The sequence below is a fragment of the Rhamphochromis longiceps genome, linkage group LG11 (assembly GCF_057381845.1).
Source record: "Rhamphochromis longiceps isolate RC_006_pf linkage group LG11, R_longiceps_female_GT1.1, whole genome shotgun sequence".
Taxonomy (NCBI): Eukaryota; Metazoa; Chordata; class Actinopteri; order Cichliformes; family Cichlidae; genus Rhamphochromis; species Rhamphochromis longiceps.
In genome coordinates, this window is record NC_140567.1 from 8,962,701 (window position 1) to 8,980,202 (window position 17,502).

General features: G+C 42.7%; 3 protein-coding genes across 4 annotated transcripts; 2 read left to right on the top strand and 1 right to left on the bottom strand.

The window, feature by feature from the left end:
- Positions 1-892: 892 nt before the first annotated feature.
- prss1 (serine protease 1) lies at positions 893-5,124 on the bottom strand. Of its 2 annotated transcripts, none has more exons than XM_085422176.1 (5): positions 5,004-5,124; positions 1,822-1,978; positions 1,432-1,685; positions 1,207-1,343; positions 893-1,121 (listed from the first exon to the last, which is right to left on the bottom strand). In XM_085422176.1, exons 2-5 carry the CDS (start codon positions 1,908-1,910, stop codon positions 972-974), a joined length of 630 nt encoding a protein of 209 aa, XP_085278302.1. In that variant the 5' UTR covers positions 1,911-1,978; positions 5,004-5,124; the 3' UTR covers positions 893-971. The 2 variants fall into 2 exon arrangements, with proteins under 2 accessions (XP_085278302.1, XP_085278301.1); XM_085422175.1 differs by lacking the exon at positions 5,004-5,124 and adding an exon at positions 2,058-2,120.
- Positions 5,125-6,108: 984 nt separating this feature from the next.
- Positions 6,109-10,213, top strand: LOC146658525 (uncharacterized). The gene is made up of 4 exons (XM_085422177.1): positions 6,109-6,222; positions 6,910-7,224; positions 7,884-8,309; positions 8,417-10,213. The coding sequence occupies exons 2-4, from the start codon at positions 6,969-6,971 to the stop codon at positions 9,265-9,267; spliced, it is 1,533 nt and encodes a 510-aa protein (XP_085278303.1). The 5' UTR covers positions 6,109-6,222; positions 6,910-6,968; the 3' UTR covers positions 9,268-10,213.
- A 262-nt stretch (positions 10,214-10,475) lies between these two features.
- On the top strand, positions 10,476-16,150 carry LOC146658526 (uncharacterized). Its single transcript, XM_085422179.1, has 2 exons — positions 10,476-10,910; positions 11,176-16,150. Exons 1-2 carry the CDS (start codon positions 10,517-10,519, stop codon positions 14,730-14,732), a joined length of 3,951 nt encoding a protein of 1,316 aa, XP_085278305.1. The 5' UTR covers positions 10,476-10,516; the 3' UTR covers positions 14,733-16,150.
- Positions 16,151-17,502: the final 1,352 nt, after the last annotated feature.

The following is a 17,502-nucleotide window of genomic DNA, read 5'->3' on the forward strand; positions in this document are numbered from 1 at the left end:
GTAGTGCAAATAGGCAAATAGTGCAAATGGAGATTTAGTAATGTACGGTAAGAGAAAGTGTAACAACAAAGTCTTATGAGGTAATGGCAGTCCAATGCTCCACAAAGTGACTGGTAACTGGTGCAGGCCAGTGAGTGAGTCAGAGTGTGTGTGTGTGTGTGTGTGTGTGTGTGTGTGTGTGTGTGTGTGTGTGTGTGACAGAGTTCAGTGAGACCGTGGAGGAGAGAGGGGAGAGGGGGCAGAATCGGGAGGGAGTTAAGCTTCCTGACAGCCTGATGGATGAAGCTGTCCTTCAGCCTGCTGGTCCTGGCCTGGAGACTCCGCAGTCTCCTCCCCGACGGCAGCAGCTTGAAGAAGCTTGCATTGGGTATGTGATGTATGTGATGTGTGATGTGTATATATATACTGTGCTGCCTGTGGATCTCTTTGGATAATTTGTTTTTATTATCTGTTTATGAAAAAAATTCCAGACTTACAGACCAAGAGTGTAAGACTGTGACTTCAATTTAAACATAAAATTATTGTTTTCTATAAAATGTATACACACTGCTGAATTAAAACCAATGACTTTAGAAAACTTTTATAGAGTCATTGACCAAAACAAATATTAATGTTTATAAGGTTAATTAATGCATTACCACTAAGTGATGAATGAAAAATTACAATTTTATTTATAAAGTAATCAATCTATGCAGCTCGCTGTGGTCTTAAATGTAAAGTAGTTAAAAAGAACTTAATTAAATCTTAAATACTAAAAAAAATATAATTTTCATTTTTGAACCACTGTCTTATGCTAATTGTTAACAACATGTGTGATTATGATTTATCTGCTTTACTGATGATTCTTGTCATGATTTACCCAACAGCACAAAACAAGGAACAACATGAAATGATGTTGACTATTTATTTATTTGAATCAGATTTCATAGTTAATTATACAAGAAACTTTAGTTAGAAAACTGTAGTTTCATTTAGTTGTTAGCCATGGTGTTGTTGATCCAGCTGTTGTAGTTGCAGACCTTGGTGTAGACTCCAGGCCTGTTCCTCTGAGCACAGCCGTAACCCCAGGACACAATACCCTGCAGCCGGCCATTGCACACGACGGGGCCACCGGAGTCACCCTGAGGCACAGAAAAGACAAGTGTGAGCAGAGGTGTTCTGAAGTTTGGTTTGTCCTAAAACAGTCAGGATGGCTTTAGCTCATACCTGGCAGGAGTCCTTGCCTCCCTCAAGGAATCCAGCACAGAACATGTTGTTGGTGATCTCTCCAGGATAGGAGTTCCTGCAGTCTCTGTCACTCAGGATGGGGGCATTCAGGCACATCAGACGGTCAGGGTAGTTGCCTAGAAGGGGCGGGAAAAAAGTTAAAAGTTATACAACTCATACATCAACATTTACACTTTTTTTTCTGAATGTGTGACTTTGACTCACTTCCACTGGTGCTGGTGTTGCCCCATCCAGAGATCAGACAGGAGGTGCCGGCACTGGCACAGCCAGAGGGCAGGGACACGGTGTTGACGTAGCTGTTCAGGGTGGCGGGGGTGCTCAGCTTGATCAGCATGATGTCGTTATCCAGGTTGTAGCTGTTGTAGCTTTGGTGACGAATGACCCTGGAAGAGCTGATGAACTGCTCAGTGCCCTCATTGACAGCAATGTTGTGCTCACCAAGGCGCAACTGGATCCTTCTGCAGGGAGAGCCAGAAGAGGAATGTATTCAAGTAAAGTGTCTACTTGTTTGGTTAGTATGCCCTTTTAGAGGGGTTAGCAGCCCTGCGTGCATTTTTTCATTAGATTAATTTGATGAATGCTCTCTGTACTTACGACTGGTAGCAGTGAGCAGCAGACACGACCCAGGAGCTGGAGATCAGGGAGCCTCCACAGAAGTGATAGCCAACGTTCAGAGAAACCATGTAGGGCACAGAGTTCTTTGTGCACTCATAGCCTCCAATGATCTTGTCATCGTCAATGGGAGCAGCATCTGCAATACAGAAGGAGAGTTCCAGTGTTAAACTCTCTGTTCAAATGATCAAATCGAGAAATTTTGTGCAAAGACTTACATGCTGCAGCAAACAGGGCAAGGAGAATGAAGTACTTCATGTTTGTTTTCTGTGCCTGCAAATCTACACATAGCAGAGGAGTGTGCAGCAGCCTTATATACAGATGTGCAGCCCAGCTTCACAGCTCTTTATCTCAGTCATGCTCCCACGTATTTTTCCATGTGCCATGCACACTGATTAAATATTAGCCCACCTGGGAAACAGCAGCATGTTTAAAGATAAAAAAAATATATATATTTTTTTCCTTTTACTTATCACATCTTGCTAAATTGTCACTCTGCAACATGTTATGTTTTATCCTACATGAGCACTTTTAAGATCACTTCAATGATGGTTTTCGCTGACACACTATGTACAAATTACTGGAGAAATATTTACTACAACCTATTTAATTTTGCCTAATTTTATTAAGTTTGTAGTTAATCATACTTTTTAAAAACCTTTTTGTGCCCAACAAAGAAACCAAGAACAAGTCAACATTTTAAAGTTCAGCGCATGAGTGTGACTTATACAACAGTTTTTAGCATGACATGTAAAGTTTTGGTGGGTTTTTTCCCCTCTTCTTTCTTTCTTTGTCTCCCCCCCCCCCCCCCCCCCGCTCTGCTAACACAACATAACTTCTTCCTGTCATCAGACATGTTCACACAATCCAACACAGATTCTTGCATTCTTTGATTTAAAGCCAATGCTTTACAGTAGGCAACATTTTTCTGATAATAGCCATTTGGTTTTCAGGTGCTTTTTTGCTTCCTTGGCATAATAGCATTAGTTAACTCCTCCCAGTAAACAACACACTCAGGCTGAAGGCTTTTGACACTCACAGTCCAGTGAAGCTTTTACAGTAATTTCACCTGACAGCTTTTAAAATCCTCCTTAGGTTTTGTTTTTTTTTTATTAAAAAAAACAACATTTACTTTCCTTAACAGCTCCATCCTCCTCATGACCAATCAGGCCATTTAACATGTTTTTATAGAGAAACTTAAAATGCCACTTGTTATGTACACGTTGCTTGTGTTAAGTTGGACCAGCATTTTGCCTAGGAAATATTCCTCAGAGGTTTTGGTTCATGATAGCATGAAACAGATTAGTCAGCTGCACATCCATGATGTGAATCTTCCTTTCCCCAAAGGTGCTCTACTTCATTGAGATCTGGTGACTGTGTTGATCATTTGAGTACAGTGAACTCACTGTCATGTAGAAGAAAACAATTTCACATGATTTGAAGTTTGTGACATGGTTTGTGATACTGGTGGAAGAAGCTATCAGAAGTCAGGTGCACTGTGGCCATAAAGGCAGGCTGTGGTGTTTAAACAATGCTCAGCTGGTATTAAGACCCCTAATGGGACCTGGGGTGGTTTTCTGCTATTCATGTGCATTCAACATGTGCATTCAGAAATGCTCTTCTGCATATCTTGGTTGAAATGACTGGTTATTTGATTCTGGCTGTTCTCCTGTTTCCTCTGACATCAATAGGACACTGCTGCTCATTGAATATTTTCTTCTTTTTGACTATTCTCTGTAAATCCTAGAGATGGATATGCAGAAAAATCCTGCAGATCCCAGTATGTCTGTGAAAACTAGGTCTAACCTGTTTGACACCAACACGTATGCCACGGTCAAAGTAACTTTGACCTTTCTTCTGATACTAAGTTTGAACTTCAGCAGGTCGTCTTAACCATGTCTTACATGCTTAAATACAGGGACGTGCAGAGAGGTTTAAAGGGGCGGGTGCTCAAAGTTAAAAAGGGGCACATTGAACCATGCTGAATAACAACAACACACATTCATCAAGAATCTAATATGGGAAGGGCAGGGCTGTGTTGATCTGAGACTGTAGACATTAAAAAGTCCACAGGAGAGATGGTAGCTGATTAAACAAGTGTCATGAGATAATAACAAAATGCAAAGATTGGTGACAGCGCTTGGAACCATAAGGCAACGAAAAACTGTGACATAAACTCGGCTCTGCCTGTGAATCACTCTTTGCTTCTCTTCTTCCTTCCTTCCCATCATTTCATATATCACTCTCCACTTGCTGTCTATCTGAGAACAAGGCACAACTTGCTATTGCAATAAACTATAATCTAATTATCCACACCTAACAACTCTTGCACTTAATCTATAATAAAATGATGACAGAAAAATGTTATAGCACTGCCTTTAGTAGCCTCACACAGCTCCTACTGTTTCCTCCTCATGTCCTTACCAGCCATGTCTGCACAATGTTATATCATGAGTAATATTTTTTTAAATCCAGCTAAATAAAACACACACATGCACACACAGTGACATTTTAGACCTTCTTCAGAATACTGTATATACTATGGGCATCCTTACATTATTATTTATTACTAGAGCTACAATAATAAAGCAATGAGGAGGGGGAAGTAATAAATATGAAATAATGTATTTATGATGATTCCATTTGTTTCACTATCCACTCTGTGCAGGGCAAAGCTTATTACATTTTTAAACTGTAGAGATACAATCTTTTTACTGCTGTAAAATCCAACTTTTGTCTTATTTAAAATATAAATCTAATATAATCTGCTTCTTAATGTATGTTCTTTAAAATACAGCGTGTGTTTTTTAATATATTATAATTATAATAATTATTATGTGGACATGCATATTAGATCGTTTTTTAGTGAAATATAATCCCTCCAGAAAGGCAGGAAATGCCCAGAAACTTACTTTAAAACTAAATATGTTCCCTAAAACGGTGACAGAGCTACAGACCCATGACAGCCAGGTAGCCAGCAGCTATGACCAGCACTACTTGTGCAGTTAATAAAAGGACAGGTAATGTTTGTCGCGCTGTTGCACACACAGCACGCTCGTTTGTTTCAGTTCGTCAGTTGCAACAAGACAGCTTACCAACGTGTACGTAATAAGCTAATACTCCTGGGTGCTACACACTACAGTGTACGCTGTACACCTACTTACTGGGTTTGTCGCATCAGTCTGTGTCTCTGAGTTAACTTGTGTTTCTCCTACAGCTCCGGACCGCAAAAAATGCGCGTGCTCTTTGTGAGCTCGTTCCCGGCTCGTAACCAGCGCGTTCTGCCGTCGAGGGCGATCATTGGTTAAATGTGATCATGTGACTGATGCAAGCCAGATCCTTTTAGATTAGATTAGATTAGATTAGATAGAACTTTATTAATCCCTCGGGTGGGTTCCTCTGGGAAATTCGATTTCCAAAAAAGCACAGCACCGACAGAAGTTACAGAGTTACAGAGTTACAGAATATTATATATATATATATATATATATATATATATATATATATATATATATATATATATATATATATATATATATATATATATATACACACACACACACACACATATATATAAATACAGAGACAATATAAATAAAATATACGAAGGGGATAAATAGAATAAATAGGAATAAAAATAAAAATACAAGTGAATTGCACATTTCAAGTATTGAGTCTATTGCACCGTTGACTATTTAGCAAAACTATGATTAATAGTTAAATATTATTGTTGAGGGGCACAGACAGGACTCCGCACGCACACACACATAAAAAAAATAAATAAATAAATAAAAAAAATTTAAAAGTTGCCTCAACAAAAGGGCACTTTGGGCACTCATCAGGAAAGGGGCGGGTGCTCAAGCCCCTCTAGCCCCCCCCCCCCTCTGCACGTCCCTGCTTAAATACACTGAGTTGCTGCTATGTGATTGGCTAATTTGACATGTGCGTTAATCAGAAGGTGAACAGGTTAACCTAATGAAGTGGCAGGAGAAAACAAAATAGCTTAAAACAAAATAGAAAGGGCAATCACAATAACAAAGTGTAATATATAAAACTGTTCGTACTTTCAGAACTGAGAGTTTTCGGGAGTTTATAAAAATATCATGAACGACACAAAGCAGAAAACAACAGAGACGTTTTATTAATAAAAGTAAAATTAAAAACCCTCCAAGTCATCTGTATACTGTGTGACATCGCGATGTGCCTGTCCATCATCGTTAAACGGATGAATTGATAGCTCTTCAGCTGATTGGTCCTGAGCTTGCACCTTCAATGACGTCAACAACAAGCGACTGTCCTCGGTCTGTTTGTCGGCTGCTGAGCTAACAGCTGCACCGATTGTGTTTTGGTTTGCTTTTGCCTCCCATGTGCCCTTATCATGAGGTAAGAAACACAACAGCGTCAGCTAGCTTGTCAGTGGGAGTTCCGACAGAGCTGCCGCTCCACCTGAAGCTGCGGTAGCCTGTTAGCTTAACAACTAGCTCCATCCCAAGACCAGCACCTAATGTATGCGGAATGCGCAACCATTGCGGATGTGGTGCAGCAAGAAATGCGCATCGATGCGACATATCGCAGACGTGGAGATTACAGGGGGAAAGCAAACGTAGCCGTTCTGGTTCTCGACATAGTTGTAAGCAGCATTTTTTGATGGATTTCAGACCTGGGAGGCGATCCTCTGCCCTGATGTTTCGACTCGGTGTTAAACAAGTGGACGTTTAGATACAGCACTCAGCCTTCTTCTGGTGTTTTACACACTGCACTTAGGTTTGCATTAACATGTCAGTACTGGTGGAAATGATAGAAATGGATTTTAGAGGTTGGAGCTAGCGATCAATCAGACAATGTTATTTTGTATCTCTCTACAACAATGATTTAAGCAGCTTTAATAAATGTGCTAAAGCGGATTTAAGACTGCTTTAACTTTACGTTTCCTGAGAACCACCTCCCCCTCGCACTTTTAGTGTGTGGCAGCTGTACCCTTAAAAGGTTGATAGTTATGTGTACACAGAAGAGTTGTATTGTCTTCAGCAGTAGGTTCACCTCTGCTTTGAACTTTTGTTAATGGGGCAGAAGCTGTCAGTATCAGAATTGGCCCGCCAGTCAGTTCTGCTGTAAATCAGGTCTGATCCATGACTGAGTACTACGAGGAGGGGGGGCTGCTGTACGAGCAATCACCTCCCATGCACATCAAAGTGGAGTCTCCGGAGGGACCCTTTGGGGGGGGAGCCTCAGAGAACGGCTTCCCCCGGGAGGATGAGGATTCGGAGGGCAGCTGCGACCAGAGCAGCGGATTACCCGGAGGACTCCCCTTCAACGTTGTGGTGGTGCATCCAAACATCATGGCACCTGGCATGTCCTCAGATGACCTTTTGTCCATTGAACAAAGTAAGCATATTTGTAACAGCAGAGATTCCTGAGGCACTCTATTGGTCTGAATTATAAAGATATTGATTAAAAGTTGTAAAAATATAAAAGAACTGGAGCAATAGAGCAAAAAAAAAAGAAAAAAAAAAAGAAAATACAAGCTACTGTTGATCAGATGAAGACTGGGTCGTTGTTTTGTTTTTTATCTGCAGTTGTTTTATATTTTGGCAACTTTTATTAACTAACTTTATAATTCCAACAAACAGGAGTCTGTTTGCTTTTATGCTGTTGATTTGCCCTGCTGATGAGCACCTGTTTAGAATTACTCTAAACATGTGCATGGCACATGGAAAACGGAGTTCTTTCTTTTTATCTTTTTTGTAAACCAGCCTTACTCCTAATGGAAATCCTTGTGAAATTATTGTCACCCTTAGTCAGCAAAATCATCTGGATTATGCAAAAACTACTTTTTATTATTGTTAGAAAATGTGTAGCTACATTTTAGTGATGGAAGAAAATTCTGATGTCACAGGGCTCAGAGGTTTGCCAAGAGTTGTTGTACTTGCCCATGTTGTTGTTTAGCACAGTTAAAATAAGACTGCTAAAGCTCTTGACACTTATATTTATATATTTATTTTTTTCTTTCCCATTTGGCTTTCCTCTCAATTTTCTCTTGACAGACCGAGCTATGTCAGCTGCACTGGCTGCTGGCGGCGCAGGAAAAAGAAAGAGTCGCTTCAGCGGAGCGGAGCTTGAAGTGCTGGTGTCCGAAGTTACTCGGTGCGAAGGAGAACTCTTTGGTCCGGCAGGGAGGCTCCGGCGACGTGAAAGAGAGCGCATCTGGGCAGGGATCCTGGAGAGAGTAAATGCTGTTTCCAGAGTCCCGCGAACCCTTAGAGAGGTGAAGAAGCGCTGGGATGACTTAAAGAGGCGCAATGGGGGCAGACTGGCGGATGCCCGCCACCGCAGCTGTTACCTGCCATCTAGCAGAGGGACCTCAATGCTCGGGCGTCCTTCTCAGCCAAGCCCCAGGCTTCAGCAAGCCAGACAGAAGCAAAGCACCAGACCAAAGCCCAGTTTTCCATGCTTCGCTGACTCTGATACAGGTAAACTGTTGTCTGAGAACTGGGTTTCTTTTTAGATTTTTAAATGCAACTAATTTCAACAATGCTTGTGTCCATTTTTATTAATAAATTAACTAATTTATTTTCAGGTGTAGGAATGGAAGGATCAGAGAGAGATTGTTTGGAGAAAGATGAGGACAATCTTGAGCGTGACAGAGACATAGGAGAACCTGAGTGTGAACCTGTAGAGAACAGTATGGAGGACAAACTGGGATTAGGCCTTGGTCTGGGAATAGGACCACCCCCTCCATCAGAACGATGGCTGCCACCTTCTCCTCTCTACAGTGCTCCTTTCCTCAATGGTAGCCCGCAACCCAGCAGTCCTCAGCCATCCCTTGGAGCACAGCAGGGTCCTCTTGAAGCCCCTCCACGGAGTTCCTGGCTCGAAGATGAGCTACGAGGGTTGGGGGAAGCTGCAATTCAGCTTGGAAATCGGGTAGAAAAGAGTCTGCGGGAGTTTGGCGAAGGTTTCAGACAGGACATGAGAACACTTGTCACTTCACAAGAGGCATTAGCAGTCAGTCTACAACAAAACAATGTCCTCTTGCAAAGGCTCTTAGGAGTGCTTGAGGCCCAGCAGCAACCACAGCCACAGCAACATCGTGTACAAGCGCACCAATCACAAACACCTCAGCAGCACTTACAGCCACAGCCAGTTCAGCAGCAGCTGCAGCACACAGAATCACAACAACAGCAAATCGAAACACCACAGCAGTCACAGCTACAGCAGTCACAACAACATCAAACACAAATACAGCAGCAACCACAGGTCAGCCAGCATTCAAATAACCAGTCATCTGTAGCTGTTGTACCTGCACCATCATCCCCGGACATGCACGAGTGCACTTTTTCCTCCGATCCACCCACAGACACAAATGGAAGTATGCAGCGACCACGGCGAGGAAGAGCTGTTGACCACAGACGCAGGAGACGGCGCTGAGGAGAATGTATTCAGAAACTCTATAAACTGCATACCATCTGTATTTGATGTTTCAAAATGTGACAAACAAATGATGCTCTTTTTCTACTGACAGTATTTCAGTAACAATAGTTGTTTGGAGTGCTATGCCGTACTCTGGATCCATCTCGCACTTAGGTTTGTATTCAGACAGGACTGAAGCAGATATGAAAATTAGACACTTGAGATCATAGGTGGCCTTAACATTAGATTGGTTTCTCAGACATGTGTACATACTCATGTTCTAAAAGACTCTTAAAAACAGTGACTCTGTTGAGTGGCAACTTCACTCGTGGACTTTAAGAACTCAGAAAAATGACATACTGTAGGCAGTGATGTTCAATATGCATGTCTCTGTACATGGTTTGCAGCAGAGCTGCAAAGCTCAATGATGCTCTTACTAGTTCAGTACTGACTCAGCTCTCCTGATACACTAACCATGTTGTCATAAAGTACCTGTAACCTGCTGTTATTACCATATATTGTAGCTATACAGCCATTGTAATTATCTGCTAATGTATGCTTGTGCTTTTCAACAGTTTTATGGTACATAATTTTCCAACTTTGGTTGGACAATAAAGCTAGACTGTGTTCTGTTCAGTGCGTTTTGAGACAAAAATGATGTATTCAGAAGAACCGAGACTTTTTGGGATATATTTAAAAACAAAAAAGACACCATGACAAATACATCACAGTATGTTTTGGGTTTAAAATCCTATGTTTATGGTTGAATTTAAAAGCATACATAAGTATGTAGGAGCTATTTATGGTAATCTTGCATGCAGTGACATGGATGTATTTGTAAATAGTTGCAAAGAAACAGATTATTGCCATCACTTAAGTAGTTTTGCACAGGCTATATTTTGTAGATAGCTACTGTTCTGATGAAATGTAACTAAACTTAATAAAAGACAGACATGGACTCCAAATAAACCCAGCCAATCACTTGTGGATTTGTCACCGCATATAAAAATAATAAAATATCAGAGCTAATGTTGAAAAGTTAAGCTGATTTGATACAATTGTCAAGTGTTTATAAAAACAACTCCAAAACAGTAGTAAAGAGGAAACGCGTGATTTAACGTTTCAAAATATATTTACCGAAACGATGAAGTGAACCGTGCTGAGCGTAATTACAGTTTTATTTTGAAAGTTTCGACCGGAAATTTGATTCCTGACTAGCATGATCCTTGTGTGCTCTGGTCTGGACAAGGGGGTGCATGGGTGAAACATGGCCGCCGCAGACCCAGCGAAGTCTCCCAAACGGCAGAAAATAGCCGAGGAGGAGGTGGAAACATGTGGGGAGAAAACCGAGGCGGTGGAGTCGGGGTGCAGTGCACGGCAGAAAGATGAGAATACGTGTAATAAAACCGGGGGTAGCCCCAACGATGAGCAGAGAGCTGATGTTGGCAGCGACGGCGGCGGTTGTGTTGCCAGCCATTCGGAGGTTACTGTCGAGTCCGGTGCTGGAGCCGACAAAACGACATGCATTTTACCGGAGGACCTGAGAGCGGCTGAAAAAATGGCCGAGGCCAGTGGCAGTGACCAGCGTCCATTCGACTGGTCCGAGACTGAAGATGACGGCAAAGAAGCACAGACGCACGCGGAGGAAAACGATAAGTGTGGTATGCTAACATTGTTGATGTATTTTACCGTTAGCTTTAGCCTCCGGGGCTAACCTGAGCTGTAGCTCTCACTGCTGGTTCTGTTCTGCACTGTGAGTTCTGCTGACATTATTGACCACAGCACTCCGAAGCATCAACCCTGCACCGCTGCTTGTTAAAGACGCTCATGATGCATATGCTAGGGTGCTGCATGCAGTTTGTCAGACTGTTTGTTTTTTAACTTGTTACTGTGCTGTTGTTTTTGTGTTTTTTTTTTCTCTTGCAGACCTCAACAGTGTCTGTGAGGATGCTGAAGAGGTGCAGCAGGACAAGCGTGTTGACAGTGACATTGCCACAAATGCAGAAGAGCCACATGTGGAGGAGAAGAGCGCAGTTAAACCACAGAATAAGGATTTTGTGGGCGAAGTGGACGGCATAGAGGATGTGGTTGAAGACGATGAGGAGGCAGACCGAGGAGTGGATACTGATTTGACTGCTAAGCAGAAAAAGTGCCGCTTGGTCTGCAAAGAGTGCGGGAAGAGGTTCACCCGCCGCGAGACGTTCAACCTCCACCGGCACTTTCACGCGCATGAGGATGAGCTCACGCCCCTCACCTGCAAAGAATGCGGCCTTACCTTTCAGCACCGCAGCAGCCTCATCAAACACCGAAACGAACACAGGGAGAGTGAGGAGCCGCAGCTCATCACTCCAAAAAAGGAGGTGCAAATGATGGAGGAGGGCATTTTTCAGTGCGCAGAGTGTGAGAGGATATTCTCCACAGTCAGCCAGCTGAGGGACCACAACTGCAGCAATACAGTAGAAAAGCCTTACCACTGCCCCCTGTGCCGCCAGGATTTCCAGTTTAAGGTCTCCGTCACTAAGCACATGATGACCCACTCTCATGAGAGCGCCTTTACGTGCCAAGAGTGCAGTCAAACTTTCCCAAACACTACAGCCCTGCGCTTCCACCAGAGGTGTCACGCCGCCCTAAAGCCCTATGAATGCCCCGAATGCGGCATGGTTTTTAAACACTACTCCGTCATGGAAGACCATCGTCGCAAGCACACCGACAACAGCCGCTCTCACCTGTGCAACATCTGCGGTAAGACTTTCAAGTACAGCAGCCTCCTTCATCAGCATCAGTATCTGCACACAGGGCAGAAGCCCTTCCGCTGCCCCGAATGTGGGAAAAAATTTGCTTTTGCCCAGAACATGAAGGCGCACTGCCGCCAGCATAGACTGCGTGAAACCAACTCCTGCAGTGCACAGACCAGTAAGCAGGCCCCTGCTGCCGAACAGGAGGAGGTAAGAGGGCCGGGAAAGGAGAACGCACACCAGAGCGAGGAACCAAAACGCACATTTAACTGCCCCCTTTGTCCCCAGACATACTGTGCACCAGCTAACCTGAGAGCCCACATGCTCATTCATGAAGCAGAGTATGAAAAGCTGGAGAGATCACCTCGACTCCCAAAGGATGTGAACAAGTACTGGGATAAGGGACACACCTGCCCACACTGTCCGTCCATTTATCGGGACGAGTCCAGTTTAAATGTGCATCTTTTAAGTGTCCACAAGTCTGTTTCACAGTATTTAGAAAGACTGGCTGCTCCACCTAAAAAACAATTCACTCCATTAACCAGTGATAATGTGCAGGTGAAGTGGAAAAGCGAAAGCATAAGTGTTAAGTCATACAAGTGTTCAGAGTGCGGAAAAACTTTCCGCCACCGTTCAGTGTTGGAACTGCATATGCGCATACATTCCAAGGACAAGCCTTACCAGTGTAAAGTGTGCGGCAAGGGCTTTAGATTCAGTAGCTATTTACAGCAGCATCTCATCATTCACACAGGCAAGAAGCCATACAAATGTTCAGACTGTGGGAAGGACTTTGCCTTCCTGCAGAACATGAGAACGCATCAAAAGCTGCATCAGGAAAAACCCTTCCGCTGCACCAGCTGCCGCAAAGGCTACAGCGACGAGATCCAGCTGCAGCACCACATGTTGTCACATAACGGTGACAAACCTCACAAGTGTGACCAGTGTGACAAAAGCTTCGGGTTAGCTTATCTGCTCCGTGATCACATGAACACCCACACAGGAGAGAGACCTCATCGCTGTGAAGAGTGTCACAAAACCTTTTCGTGGTTTAGTAGCCTGCTGGTACACCAGAAGATCCACGCTCGTAAGCGGCAGAGTTTCAGCCAGTACAGTTCTTTCCCAATGAGCTCTAGGATGAGGGGGCGGGGGAGGAGGGGTGGGAGGCCAGTGTGGGGATTTTCTAGACCTTTAGGAGGCTCAGGGATGACTACTCCTCAGCAGCTTTCTTATCCGGTTTCGGTAGTGAGAGACGCTGAGCTCCACAGGAGGGCAGTACAGCCGCCATCTTCCATGCATGCATCTCGCATGGATTTACAGAGCAGGCAGCAAAAGGAGCAGTGGCTGTCCGAGCTACACCCTCAGCCAGTGCAGTGGAAGGTAGATGGTGGGGAAGTAATGCCTGTTCCATCATCGCAGCACCAACATGGAGCCCCACAGCAGACGCAGTTTGACAGCTCAGTGCTACAGCAGCACCATCGGACAAGTTCATCCTGGGCAGATATTCCTCTGATAAGTCAGTCAGGCTCCACGTCTGTTCAGAGTTTAGATTCGGCACACACAAAAGACGGCACGTCTTCTGTTGCCGCCTCTCACCTGGTGTCCGTGCCAAAAAAATCCAGCCCGTCAGCAGTGAACGAGATGGTGCAGCACAGGCAGCACAAGCCTGTTTCCTGGAGCAGCACTCCCACTTCTACAGTGCTAGCTTCCACAAGTTCTGTGCAACACGAATTTTCTGTTCCCTCCTCCTACATAGACGGAGCAGCTCTGTGGAGTGTCAGGCCTACTCCACTAGTAAATTCACAGGGCTCACCAAGTAAGCTCGGGCAAGAGCTTCAGCTGCCAAGATGGTCAGTTATCCCAGTGTCCTCACAAAAGGAGCCGTCAACACCTCCTAAGAAGGAGGACAGAGTGTGGGACTTGAGTAATCCTCAATTAATACCTTCGACTGTTAGCCAGCCAGAGAAGCCATGGAACGGCTGTGAGCCGCAAAAGCCATGGGCTTCTGGCTTAGCAGGTGCATCCACCTCAGCTCAAATAGACCAAAGCAGTGCTATGCCAATTTCCAGTCCCGTCTCTCATGGGGCCAGCAGCACCTTATGGGACATACAAACACCACCAGGAATTCCAAAGACTATAAACTCCACGGAGAAGTTAGTAAATAATCAAGATTTTCAGCTGCAGCAAAAGCAGGCGTCATCTGGCTGGGCCAATGTACAGACAGCAACACAGAAGGTTCCCATTTCCATTCAGTACGAGCCTCATCGTTTTGGACAGGGCATGGGAACACCAGTATGGGGCTTCCAAAACAACCCAGTGGGTCCTCAAACCCTGCTTTCTGGGCAACTCAAACCAGGGAATGGACCGGAGCTGCAGCAACAACCAATGGTAACAGGCACTCAAATAATCATAAATCAGCCTTCTCCTTTTTTCTCACCTCCACTTGCTCCGCTCCCTCCTCTTGCTTTGCCTGGCCCTCACCCTCTTCACTCTGTCGCAGTTGGTGCACTTCCAAGACCTCCACACCCAAATATTTTTTTCACACCACAGGCGGTCATGAGCGAGAGGCCACACATGCCACAGACCCTGTCCCTACCTCAACTTGCCCCGCGGACAGAAACTCACAAACTTGGATCTCGTTTGCCTTTTGCCCCTGAACGGCTTCTCCAGTGCATGATATGCGGGTGCTCTCTTCCTCGGGAGCTGGATCTACAAATGCATTACTTGCAACATGCACAAGGAGAGATTTGACATTTCTACTCTAGCAACAAGACTTAGTTTTAGTTTTTTGTTTGTTTTTGTAATAATTTTATTATTTGGTGGAACCTCATTTATCACACATGGATGAGCATCAGCAAAAAGATGGGGAAGGTGAAACATGGTTTAGCCTGTACACTTGTTACACATTTTAAGTCTTTTGGCTTCAGATTAGATTGCACAGTCAGGGTGTGTTTTGACATGAAGGGTGTGTACACGTGCCATTCAAAGTGTTTTGCTGTCTTTTAAAATGCATATCCCAATACTTCTAGATTAATGAGGTTCTACTGTAAGGTCTACATTTCATTTATTGGCAATGACCTTTAGATTTAGATAATATTAGTACTTTTCTAGTTCCGGTCATATGTCCTGAATCATTTGTACTGTGTTTCTTCATGTACAGTATACTGTGTGCCTTTTTATGAGTACAGTCTGCATGTCTGCTGTCTTTGGTATCCTAGGCCTAGTTTGTGCTTATTAAGGTAGACTCAACAATGTGACCTCCCTCCCAAAATGCAGAGCAACTGTTTCAAAGATACTGTAAAGAAATGTGTGTTTTTGCTTTTGGAGAAGTGAGGGGGATTGTTGTGCTCACAGATTAGATTTGTCAGAACATAACAAGGGAAAAAAAACTGTACACATACAGTATAATCCTCTTAGGGAGCACTTGTGATCACAGGGCCACTGGCCTGGTCCAAATATGCGACGAGTAAAACGCAAAACCATTTCTAATATGTAATTGTGATTTCATAGTAAGAGTTTTCTGTAACTGCAACACTTGGGGTGGCCATTGGGGATGGGGCAAATTGGCACCTTTACACAATTAATGACTGCTGACCAATAGCTCATTTTGTAAGAAATGTTAGACTTATGTGATGTTTTGTCATTAACATTTTTTTTTTACAGTGGCAAGAAAGGAAAATAATTGGTTACATAATTTTTTGCTTCAATTGGTCCAGTCTGCATCTCTTACCAGAATAAGTATTTCAGATTGGAATGTACCCACGTTTGTAAAAATTAATTCCACTTTTTAGTGCGTAAATGTTTTGTTTTTGTTTTTTTGTGAATAATGAATGATCTCATTCCGTAACAGTAGATCTAGGTGAGTACATCATCACATCTCCTTCCGTTATGAAAATGGGCATTAGATTAGCTCTGGTGGCCCGCCAAGTGACTGACAATATTCATTACTGCTATCTGCTGTAGAAATAAACAAATGGTTCATATGTAAAAATAAAATGAAAAAAAAAAAGCCACAAAAAGAAGGAAAAGCAAAACAACTTCCTGTGCATTTCAACATTCATCGATTCAGAAACGTGCCCTTCTACCTCTATCCACTGTTTTAGCATGGAAGATTTTTCCCATGATGTCTACATATTGGATTAAAATAAAAACCTGCCTTTGATTATAAACTTGTGTGGTGCAGTACTTCACAGTTAGCATAAACCAGCATTAGCACTTGGACATTGCTATTATAGGGAACTCCTTAACCTTAATATGACAGGGTAGGATCAATTTTGAACATGTGCTATCAGATTTATTTTTCCTCCCCAGGAATTAGGTCACTGAATAATGGAAAGCTGTATGGGTTTGTGCATAACCCATGAAAATATGTTTTGCATTATAGGCTTTATTTATTGTGATTTTCTATGTTTAGTCATTACATTGTAATCTTTTTCACAGTTTAGAGACCCGGAGTAGCAAGATTTACTACTTGTAGGAGCCTTTAAATAGATATTTAATGCTGAATGAGACGATGAAAATGACTCTGTGAATGATGGGTTAACTCCTTCAATGAATAAACATATTAACTTATTTGGAGAAAAACCCCCCAGATAAAACGTGTATGAGAAACAAAGTCATGAAACATATTCCTGTATGAATTATTTAAAATGTGTTGATCTCTTGAGGACTGATGCAGTAAGAAAAAAGTTACAATGTTCTGTCGTGGAAATTGGCCAGGTGGTGGAGTTAAACTCAGTACCTTCTTGCTGTGAGGCAACTGTTTCAAACCACCTCACCACCATGCTGCCCTAAGCTTCAGTTCCACCAGTCAGTAGTGAAGTGCCAGAGTAAATGCCGTAAATAAACCAATGTATAAGAGCACTGGATAAACAGATTAAAAACCACGCTGAGATGACGTGATTAGTATGAGAATTAAAGAGATACTTTTAGTTTCTTATCAGCCATTCACATACTCTTGTTTAGTGGTGTGATTTTTGGGGGGTTGGACAGGGTTAGTGTCCAAGTTTGACAGTGTAATGAAATCTTCATATACCAAATACTTTTCTAGATTTTTTTTTTTTTAGAAGTTCAATCTGCCCACTTTCAAGCTTTTTCATTTTACATTGAAATTGCAATTTTTGAACATAATTATATCTCAAAAACCATTAACAATTAAAAGCCTGAAAATTTCCGTGGTCTTTGGAGAGGAGCCTCCAAAGACCACGGAAAGGGCAATGTGCATGCTTACAAAGTGGGTGTCAAAAATGTAAAATATTTACCAAAATTACTCTCCCAAAGAAAACTAGCATAACATCTAGAAACTTAACCATGCTTTGTTTATTTGGTGCAACTTGTCATATTTGCTTAATGCAGCATAAAAATTGAATGAAAATAGTATTTCCCTGTTTTTAGTGACATAGGAATGTAGTGTTAAAAATATTATAGATTATTTATTTTGCATTATTGTGAAATAAATTGAAAAAACTTCACAAACTGTCTTTTACAGTGTGACAGGGTTTTGTTTTTTGTTGTTTTTTTG